The sequence below is a fragment of the Aedes albopictus genome, chromosome 3 (assembly GCF_035046485.1).
Source record: "Aedes albopictus strain Foshan chromosome 3, AalbF5, whole genome shotgun sequence".
Taxonomy (NCBI): Eukaryota; Metazoa; Arthropoda; class Insecta; order Diptera; family Culicidae; genus Aedes; species Aedes albopictus.
The window spans coordinates 113,573,899-113,585,394 of NC_085138.1; the positions used below are offsets into that span (position 1 = coordinate 113,573,899).

General features: G+C 40.8%; 1 protein-coding gene and 1 long non-coding RNA gene across 14 annotated transcripts in view; one reads left to right on the top strand and one right to left on the bottom strand.

The window, feature by feature from the left end:
- LOC109409579 (organic cation transporter protein) overlaps positions 1–4,931 on the top strand; it is a 301,524-nt gene extending 296,593 nt beyond the window's left edge. For all 13 annotated transcript variants that reach the window (XM_062843046.1, XM_062843047.1, XM_062843048.1 and 10 more), the window contains 3 exons: positions 2,279–2,424; positions 2,495–2,619; positions 2,698–4,931. In XM_062843046.1, coding sequence (XP_062699030.1) covers positions 2,279–2,424; positions 2,495–2,619; positions 2,698–2,725 — 299 coding nt within the window. In that variant the 3' untranslated portion in view covers positions 2,726–4,931. The remainder of the gene's footprint in view (positions 1–2,278; positions 2,425–2,494; positions 2,620–2,697) is intronic.
- Positions 4,932–7,167: 2,236 nt separating this feature from the next.
- On the bottom strand, positions 7,168–11,036 carry LOC115255106 (uncharacterized). The gene is made up of 3 exons (XR_003892121.2): positions 9,328–11,036; positions 9,032–9,272; positions 7,168–8,973 (listed from the first exon to the last, which is right to left on the bottom strand). It is a non-coding gene; the product is annotated as an uncharacterized LOC115255106 (long non-coding RNA).
- Between the last annotated feature and the right edge of the window lie 460 nt (positions 11,037–11,496).

Sequence of the window (11,496 nt, forward strand, 5' to 3'; positions counted from 1 at the left end):
GTTATTGAAGAAATGCCTGAAGGAAATTCTAAAGGGGACCCCTGAGCAACTTATAAAGAAATCCCAGTTTTTTTTGCTCTTATCATAACGTTTTTTATTGTTTACTACTAAACAGTCGTGTATGAGAGTTACTACACTCGATAACAGCATATGTTATCATAAACCTAATACTTATTTTAAGGGTGTTTTTTGCCTTGCAGAGGTTTATTCCCTTGTCCAAGAAACTTCAACGTTTGGTTCGCGTGAAACTAAAATTTCCCATTCAAATAACCAAATTTAAAAAAGAATTACTTTTTGAGCGCCAAAAATTGTAGATGGCAAAATGCCTTTGAAGGAAGGCTAAATGCACGCTGGCATTTCCCGCTTTAACTTGTAGTGAAATACCTGAACTCTTCCTAGTAGCAAATGATGGTGTACGAGGCGCGTGCTAGTTATTAGCACAGAGAACAGACATCCAAGTCCAGTTCCGAAACTGTGTAAGGAATTTAACGGCCATTTGAAATCGGTAACACAAGTGGCAATACCGTGGCGCTGCAATCGGTTAATTTCTTATACTAATTTAATTCACCACTTGTTTCAATTCACCACTGACTGTGGCAATATGACTATATGACTGTGTTTGGCGGCGTTAGTGCATCGTGTATGTATTGGTTTGCAACCTTACTCAAGTGTAGATTCAGATCCTTACACAACTTTCTGAATGAAATTAGTTCTAGCCTGCATGTACACTCCCGTTCAAAAGTTTGGGGTCACCCCCTCAAAAACATGTCATTTTTTTAGGCCCATATCTCCGCCAATTTGCGTCCGATTTCAAAACCCTAGGTTTCATTCAAAAGATAATAAGTCAAAGAAACTTTGAACATGATTTAAAAGAAACTTTTTCAAAAAAAATTGTATGTAAACTTAACCCAAAGTTGCCAAATTTTCTAAAAAATTAATATAAACTTATGGCAGTGTCGCTGGAAGTTGGGTCGACCAAATTTTAAGATGAGAGCGGTAATATGACCAATTTTCTATTAGCTTTCAACTGCTTTTTACAGAACTTAGCTAAAAAATCTAGAAAAAAAGTTATTAAGTAAATTAATTCTTGATGTCATCGACCAAAAGTTTGGGGTCACCCCTCAATATGATGTATCGGCCAAAAGTTTGGGGTCACTTTCGTAAAACATGGAAAAGTGATTTGGGGATATCTTCGTCATCTCTAGTTCAATTTTAATTATTTTTGGCTCATTTCAAAGATAATTAACTAAATTTACGTTTGATGTCTTCAACTTAACGTATTTAACGATTTTTGTATATAAAAATGTTATGTAAAGTTAGCACATTTTACCACGCTTCAAAAAATGAGGCAACTTTACGTTAAGTTTTAGTATGTAAATTTCAACAAATATGTGTGGTTCAATGTCTATGCAGTAAGTATCATTCATTTTGTTTCAAATAAGCCAAGAAGAATTAAAATTGAATGAAAGATGACAAAGATATCAACAAATCACTTTTCCATGTTTTACGATAGTGACCCCAAACTTTTGGTCGATACAGCATTTTGATGGGTGACCCCAAACTTTTGGTCGATGACATCAAGGATTAATTTACTTAATAACTTTTTTTCTAGATTTTTTAGCTAAGTTCTGTAAAAAGCAGTTGAAAGCTAATAGAAAATGGGTCATATCACCGCTCTCATCTTAAAATTTGGTCGACCCAACTTCCAGCGACACTGCCATAAGTTTATATTAATTTTTTAGAAAATTTGGCAACTTTGGGTTAAGTTTACATACAAATTTTTTTGAAAAAGTTTCTTTTAAATCATGTTCAAAGTTTCTTTGACTTATTATCTTTTGAATGAAACCTAGGGTTTTGAAATCGGACGCAAATTGGCGGAGATATGGGCCTAAAAAAATGACATGTTTTTGAGGGGGTGACCCCAAACTTTTGAACGGGAGTGTATGTTATTAGGTTGATTCTATGCAACCAGCGCGAAATTGCTAAAATTCTGAACGTTTCCAATAGGAAAATCTTATCAAATGTTGAAAATCGATATTTTTACGCTTTTTTTCGACTATATCAGCCGTTCTTGAGCTTCACATGCTCCATTTTAGAACTAGTTTGCTTCTAACGGAAACCTCCTTAATAGGATGAATCGCGTAAAGGCGTCATGCACTTAATTCCCCTATATTTTTAATCGTTGATACTTTTGTTTTTGTTTTAATAATCAGTAACATAACCACTGAATTCTTTTTGTTTCGTTGGGATTTAATCTTTTAAATTATTCACTATCTAGGTAAATTCACAATCAGCGCTGGAAACACCATTATGCCAGTCTACACAGCCGAACTCTACCCAACTGCCATCAGAAATGTTGGCGTAGGAGCATGTAATCTCGCGGCCGGATTCGCTCTAGTGCTTACTCCCTACCTATCCATGCTGGTTAGTTTTACATGTGTATTTCTATCAAACGTAATTGAAACTAAACCAAATTTACCTGATATTATTACAGCCAAAGATCGAGGACCACCTCCTGATGTCCCTGCTCACAGCTTGGTGTATATTTGGGGCTGTTGTGATCGTATTCCTACCGGAAACCATGCAGCATCATGACCACGAGCAACGCGACGAAGAAAAGTAAGTACGACTGGATTGATAGTTTTATCTTTTCTACAGTTTTAAATAATTAACAATCTACATTAATTCACGATGCAGAGAAATTGACACGCAAGTGATGACCTAAGGTGATACACGAAGTGTCGATCGTTTAAAGACGACACCAGACCGTCGCACCGCTAAACCATGAAGAACCGCTACTACTGCCATATCTAGAAGTTGTTCTATGTATTCTCAGATGTTGCCAACTTGATTAGTGAGATATTAGGGAGCGAATGCGGGCTAGAACAGGGATGCTTGGCTGCGATACTAGTAGCATGTGGAGCTAATTAAAAATTGTCAATTTTTGCGTAAGTATTTATAACCAAACCCGTGAATGTATAGAGGACAATAGTCGTTTCCGTTTTGTATCATATGTGAGTGTTTTGTGGATTCGAATATCATTAGATGCATTTAGAACTCTGAGAAATGGGAAGGGATAGGATTCAGAGGAATGTTGTCGATGCCATAACGAGCAGAAATCAATAGTCATTACCAATTGTACCGTTACAGATAAGAGAAATGCTAGCAGAGTAATTTTAATTCACACTAAAATATTGCAAATTAAAAATAGCCTACGAATTTTCGATGGATTTTCTGGCTGGCCCAGAAAAGACGGTTTTTACGACACTATTCGGATAATGAACACATGACGATTATTTACACATATAGAGAACAAGTACAGCTGTATACGTTGATCGCCATACAACCATACGAATGCAATAGCCATGTCAAGTATAAATAGTATTTATAAAACTGGAATTTCATTGGTTTGGTTTTCATTTTCATAGGTTGGCTACGCTCAGCGCGTAAGCTTTCAGTATTACGAAAGGTTTTAGTTTGTTTTTACAAGCATCCACAGCGGATCGTCGTTTGTAAGCAAGAGCAAGTGTCAGAATAGAGAAGCGTGGTTTTATGTTTAGGGCTGAAATATACACTGAATAAACTGAGGTGGAAAAGGTAAAATTGTGCGTTGAAAATTATTCTCCAGCATACTTATATTTACATAAATCCTTCAATCAAAAGAAAATCTAGAGTATTTTTTTTAAATCTCTGAGTTTTTGCATAACTATGCCGGTTTTCGTGAGATTGACTAAATTTAGCGAAGAAAAGGTTTACCTTTAAACTCTTACAATTTTCTGGTTCTGATGCATAATTTTGCCTTTTGGACTACCAGTAAATTCTCCGGATGATGCATGCGTCCCACGTGGCATACTTACAACATGTCGCACCATAGTCTCATACAAGTGTTGCATTTAGAAACCAACCATAAGTGTCACATCAACGACAGTGTCACAGTAAAAAATAATTAAAATAAGAAAAGGTGCATGAATGATATTGTTACACTAAAAAAAAGATGATAAATCGATGTTGCATTGTGATAAATTTGTTAAACGAGAACAGTAACCGGTAAATTCGTATGATGCTTTCAATGTTTTATCAGTAATGAAAAAAAAAATCATCATGACGGAAACCATGTCTAAATTTGAACCCTGAAAAGTTAAAATATATAGCCCAGACTAAAAACTACTAAGAATATATTTGAATGTACTTAAATTGTCATTAGGTGTATAACCGATAACCACTTCACTAATTAAGGTGTAAAGTTTAGTTTATCGGGAGAAAATAAAAATATGTATTTGGAAAACACATTTTTATAGCAACGAAAAATAAAGACCAGGTAGACCGGCCAGTTTCGGTGCATTGGTTAGGCATATGTCATTTTGTACGTTTTGGTTGACCAGGCGCTGCCCACAGCCCACCGTTCAAGAAAGATGTTACCAATTTGAAGAGAGTTTTTTGAATGTTGTTTAGGACGGCTTTGCTGCTAGTACGTTAGCGAGTGTGTGACACTGAACTTTTGGAAACGATTATGAAAGATGACAAAATTATATGGTTGTTGAACTTGTTTGAGAGAGAGAGAGAGCATTTAGTGACCCGAGTTGGCGAATTAGATTTGTCCGCTGGATTATGAATTGGATTTTTATAGATTGTTTCCTGTATATTTTTATGGTTTGGTACTTAACTGAAGAACGAAAGCGTACAGGACAGGGCGCAGGCCTAAACTCGTACAGAAAATGTATTGAAACTATGTAGAAGCTATCAGCGATATTCACAAACTAGAGCTAGAATTTAAGTCCATTTCCGATATATTAAGAAGAAATAGAAAGAAGCAACACTCTGTACATAATCCCATTCTCATTGATTGTAATACCAAAGGAAAACGACAAATTTGAATGCGTAACGTGTCGTGCTGATTAGGATAACTATATTAAATGTGCTGAAAAAATGTGGATTTGGGTTTTCACTTTTATCCGAAAGCATGCTTCTCCCATCGTTTGTCGGTTCCCAAATTAACTTCTATCAACGAATACAATTTTGCGTGCATAATTACGTGCTTATTTCAAAACACCGTGTTTTACAGTTTTAAAAATATGAAATTTACCAAAATACAACTAACAGAAGGCTAAAAAAGCGCACGAAATAGTATAGCAATCAAATGTTCCGACCCGAATGATCCTTTAGATTGAAAGGTCGTAAATTAAAAAGAAAAAAAAACAAATGTTTAATTTAGATTCTTACCGCAGTTAGTCGTGTACCAAATTTCAAAACCCCGACACGACAGTAACAGTTTGTCAAAATCTCAAACCATAAACAAATACTTTATTTTGTCCCCTGAAGAAGGCGCCATACCTGCGTCGAAACGTCGGTTTAGATAATAAAACTCGTTTCGTAACATCGTGACTGCGTTGCCGATAATCAAAACAGCAAACATAAATGTTCATGCAGTTTGTGGGTTTTTGTAGAATTCGTTGCGAAATTGTCAACAAAATCCTTGATAAAATGGTGAAATGCTCTGGCACCTGAGACCAGAGATGGAAATGTTCACATCGTGAAGCAAATTGCGAAAGACAAACCAACACAAGGCTTACTCATTGTTTCGAGAGTGAGCCGTGTGTGAGTTTATTCGCACCCACCTGCTTCGTCAGTAAGAAGCAAAACGAACACAAAAACGCTACGAGTTTTTTCTTCAACTAATGAAGATTCCAAGGAATAGTGGAATAAGCTGGTCAACAGGAACCCGAACGGGCCAGGTTCAGCTAGTGCGGAGCTTTGGATCATCTCCTACAGGCAACGTAGCATACAGGACTACACCCCCGATCGATTATCAACCAGCTATCAGGCGGCCGTGCTGACATATGGGTCTGAAACCCCCTGAGACACCTGCAATGCCTCTAAGACATCCTGAAAAGCCCTTAAAACCCTCCGAGACTTCTCAGAGCTCCATGGAACCCCCTCAACTCCCTTGAAACCCCTTGAAGCCCCCAAACGCTGCTGAGATCCCCTGAAGCACCCCTGAGCCTCCCTGGAACCCGTTGAGACCCCCGCAGAGGCCTTCACATACCCACAGAAATCCCCCAAACACTTGTGAGACCCCTGGATCGCCCCTTGGACTTCCCTGAAGCTACATGAGATCCTATGAATCCCCTGAAATCGGAAATCTCCTGAAACGCCCCTGAGTCCTCCTAATACCCTCTGAGACCCCCCAAAAACGTTCCTAAGTCTACCAGGTACCACCCTGAAATGCATTGGAACCCTCTGAAACGCACCTGTGACCTCAAGGAACCACCTGAAACGCTCTTGCGACCCCCAGAGACCCTCTATTTCTCCTTAAACCACCTCAGATTCCTTGAAGCGCTCCTGATGCCCCTGGAACCCCCCGAAATGCACCTGAACCCACCTTAAGTGCCCTTGTGACCCCATGGGGCCCCTTGGAACCCCGTGAGACCTCTCGGTACCTCCTGAAACCCCTTGAAATCCTCTGAAATGCCCCTGAAACTCCCTTAAACGCCCCTGAGACCGTTTGGACCTTCTCTAGAACTTATCTTGAATCCCTTTAAACGCTCATGAGATCCCCTGGAGCGCCCTTAAGGCCCCCTGAAACCCCCTGGAATCCCCTGAAACTCTCTGAGATGACCCTGAGACCTACTTAAACAACACTGAGACCTCCGGGTACGCTCTGATACCCCTTGGTACCCCATGAAACTTCTTGGATCTCCTGAAACGTCCCTATTATCTCTCTTTGCTTACCCCTGGAAGCGTCCCAAGATCATAGTTGGATGTTTGTTTTTTATGTATGTAATATCTTTGATTCAATGTTACTGCTAATTAACCATTTATTTTAGCAGGATTCAGGTAAATTTAGCATATGATACTGTGGTGACCTGTAAATAACACATCTATATACCTTGGCAATTAGGTGAATATGTACTCCAAATGGGTGATTCAGACTTTAGAGTGAATTATCTGACAGCGGAAGCGTGCGGCAGCAGCGGGAACGGTAGGTGATCAACAGAGCTAGTGGAGAGTAGTAAGATGGTGTGTGAAGAGGTAGTTCGGCTCCAGGAGGTTTCCGGAAGAATCTGGGAATCTTGAAGATCGTGATCAGCAGAGTATCACAGTGGCGAATAGGTTGGGATTGTGAGGTGTTCGGGATAAGAATCCTTTTTTTTTTTTTTGATAGTGAAGACGAATCGAATATAACGGAATTGTATGGTATGATGAAACGGCGAGAGATAACAAAACGAAATTTCAGCTTACAGAGTGTGCCAGACGTTAGTGAAAAAATGGCTGAAACAACAAGCTGGTGTAATTGGTTGGATTTTTGGCGCGGTTCTTGACGATTTTTGTATGAGACAAAGAGAGTGTGAAAAAGTTATTAATTTTCACACATATGGCAACAAGCATTTTTCCCCGATGTCTAGCGAGAAGTTAAGGCTGCAAATACGTATCGTGCTATTGAAAAATAAATCAAATGGCTGGCGCAGAACGCAGCATAGTTCCCGGAGAGCGAAATCAAATTGATGGCCCTGGAGGCCGAGATTATTGAGACGGCTGGTGCGAAGCACATCGTAGCTCCCGGAGAGCGTAAAAGAGAGGTGGTCTCGGAGACCGTAACCTAGAAAAAAGCGGCTAGTGCATGGCACAGCGCGGCTCCCGGAGAGCGTAACAAATTGATCGGCATTGCATAGCTCTTGAAGAACGGTACAAACAGAATGGTTACTAGGCATATAAACAAATTCATCCTTTCAAAAATGCCAACAAGCAGCTGTAGTTTAGAATGTATTGAAATGTTCTCACTAGTTTATGCTACAGTGAAGGCGTTAAGACTAATGTGGCAACCGTGTAAAGGTAAAGTAAAATAAATGTTCGCTCCTGGAGCAAATGGCGTACTGTAGACATTTGATATCTGCAACATGCAACGTTTAATTACCGAATGAAATTCGATAACGGCAAGAATTGACAGACGTCATAAAGGTGGCAGTTGCTGCAGAATGCATCATATGTGCAGTCGGAAAACATCGCACTGCAGGAAAAGTGCATGCGGAAGACGTCGCATCACGGTTGACATTTTATTGTGACGGATAGCGGTTCGATAACTGCAAAACTGTTGCACTCAGCGGACCATCAGTTAAATAGCATTGAAGCTAAAGCGTTTACACCGAGTAAACTTTCACATACGTGTGTGATTTTGAAATCAAAGGGAATTTCTCGGTTTATCTGGATGTTCAGAAAAAAAGTCGTGTTTTTTTTTTCAATCAGTACGTAGGTATGTAGTTGTTCAGAAGTGACAGTCCCTGCAGGAAGTTTTCCAGGACACGGTTGCGAAATATTTTGAGCGATTCTCTCTGAATATGAAACTGGACTATACAGAGCACTGTGTTACCGACACATGGGCAGTGGAAGCTTACACATGAGAATAAAACAAAACAAAAGAAGGAAAAACAAAACACGGATAACGGCTCAAGATTGTTGCAAACTTCCCGACCAGTAGAGCAAGACTACCGTATAGCAGGGTAATTCGGGCACAAACACGGCAATCAAAGCACCAACTCAAAGCTTATTCATTTAGACAACATCTTTATTTGGCTCCTATCATTGTGCCACCTAAACGCCTAATCCTCTCTCTACGTCCTAGCTGTTTATTCTTACTTAGAAACTAACATTTGTCTCATAGTTCTACTCACGCATCGCCACCGATCACAAACCTCGACCGCTCACTCGGGCCTCCTCGCCTGCCGGATGCGTGTTCCCGGCCGACCCTACGGTACGATTCATGATTGGCGCCAACTCGCTCACCAATCCGCTCCTCCGATTACCGATGCGATCGTTGCTGCCTTCGAGCCCTTCGCTCCCGCGCCGGGAAGCTGGCTACCGCGTCCCGCCGAAAGCCACCGAGGTCGTCTCAAGGTCGACGGTGCGCCGACGTCGGTGGTCACCCCCGCTCGGTCTGCCTGATTGATGTTGACGAAACTGGAACGAGAAAAAAGAGCCCTGAGGCGAGCAGAGCTGTCAGCAACTGATTCCAGCTAGTTTCTGGTTTCCGGCTTACTTCTTTGGTGAAGGCTCTTTGTTCCTGTCTTCTCGGAATTTCTGGATGGTTGTGGCCCAGATGAAGCTTTTGCCTCCTGCTGACCCTGCTTTGCTCGTTTGATCGTGTGCGAAGTTTCGTCGGACGGTTGTTGAAATTGGTTCTCTGCGTCTAGCAACGATGACCAATGTATCACGTGCACGGTGGGTAATCTGCCAGCTGCACGGCCACAGTGCCGCCACCGGGTATACGGGCTGTCAAACTGGAGAGACATTCATTAGACGGTTGCCTTCCGAGGATCGCAAAAACTAACTCACCCGCAGGAAAATAATACAAATCACGTTCGGATGCGTACGAAATTCGCCCAACGATGTGCGGCTTTCCCAGAACGTGTGGCTTGGCAAAGATGGACGTGCAAAATGGCCGCCTCCTTTTGTTGGCTGCAGTAGCGTCGGTCTGGATGGTGGAGAAATCCCGTTAATCACTATCACACTTCTGATCGCAAAACCAAGAACTCACCACGTCGATTGGCCACTCGATGGTTAATTTGGCCTTTTGCGTTTCACGTTTATCTCTTTCCACAGCGAATTTTTCACTATGCAGTCACTTTGTGCTTTCCCGGCGTCGGAGTAACTAGAGCTCCGGTTTCACTACCGTACCGACTGATGGATTCGTGCCGACTGCTGGCGATGAGAGGGATCGCGCGACCAGCACCCTCCGTCTGGCAGTCTGTTGTGGTAGTGGTAGTTACGAAGACAACCGCTAACTCACCGGCAGTGAATCGCTTTCTCTCGATGCGCGATGCTCGTAGGCTGCGGCAAGACGATCGACGGGCTCCGCTTCGGCTCTTTTATCGTTTTCCTCTCCTCTCCCGATACTCAACACTCGGATTGACGACTGCGTGAGTGTGATCCGACCGGCGTTCCTTATGTGTGTGGTATGCGGTGGTTGATTGATACGCACTCGAGTTGTTGGATTGCGAGGCGATGATGGTAGGCATTAGCAGAGGTGCTTAATTTGTTCTTGGCGGAACATTTGTTTTATTCATTATCGGAGTGTTTACAAACATTCTTATGAACTAACGAGTTTCTAAGGGCACATCTAGGGTAAAAAATATAATTTGGACATGTATATAATTTGGACACGCACTGCAATGTATGTCTTGTTCCGGAGAGCTGATAAAAGTAGATACTTCTGAACATCGATTATTGGATCAAACAGACCCTTTTCTGATGACTTACGTTGAAAATACGCTTAACAATTAAGAATTTACTTCAAAATTATCGAAAACGTAAAATGTTTCACTAAAACCCCTCAAATGCACAGGTATGCAAGACGACATACAGTTCAAAGTCACATACAATATTCACCTCAAAATCGTTGAATTGATAGTTGTAAGAAATTTAAAAGCCTTATTGCAATGAAAACTGTTCAATAAAGAGGCATTGGGCAGCCAAGCTCTTAACATTTATCTTAAACGCCTAAAATAGGTGGTGTTCAAAATACATTGCAAGTTTTCTACTGTAAATATATTTTGGTCATCTGACGAACTACATGGGGATGCTGTGCGATTGCATACTTGGAGGCGTATTCTGTGGGTCTGGCGATATTTTCTCGATTTAAAAAAAACTGTAATAGTTATCGAAATATATGCCTGTTAAGCGGAGAAATTTAATTATTTGCAAGAAAATATTTGTTAATTTATGCTACTTCCATGATTTAGCAGTACACATGGCTAAACATTGAGATAATTGCCCTGTCCAAATTATATATACCTGCGGGTGTCCAAAACATATATTCGGTGTCCAAAATGCAATTCTTACAGGTGATTGGAAATTGTGATTTTCTCAGCTTGAAATGCTTTCGTTAAGGATTATGACACCAGGAACGCAAAGTACAATCATATTATAAGCGTATTAGTAACTTTGCAAAATAATCAATTGCTTTCTAAGGAAGCTAGGGGACGATTTTTCCAACGTTGTCCTCAGCCTGTCCAAAATACATGAATTACCCTACAAATCTCAAACTTAAACGTAACAAGATTTCTATGATGGTGAAGTAAATCCTATGCATTGAAAGGTCGCAAGGGCAAGTTAAAGAGGAATTGGGTGCGGGTAGATGTCATGCGGGATGACTTGGTGCGCCATAATTGATCCTGGTTTTGGCTTTCCTTTGCTATCAGTATTTGAATGGTTGTTGAAAAATATCGTATAGTCTTGAACACATTGGGTTTAGTCGAGTGGACTGGACACGGGGGGTCTTCAATTAGCCCAGCGGTAGGCAAAGAAAGTCCTTAAATCAAGAACTGTTGAAGTATTAAAAGAACACTGAGTTGAAGAGAGGCAGGCCAAGTTCCAGTTGGAACGTCGAGCCAGAAAGATGAGGAAGGACTGGGACTGAGACGCATGATAGGCTGCTGTTTTTATTAATTATCGAAAAAAAATGATAGAGTCAGCACTGAGTGTTACAGAAGTAGTTAAGTGAAT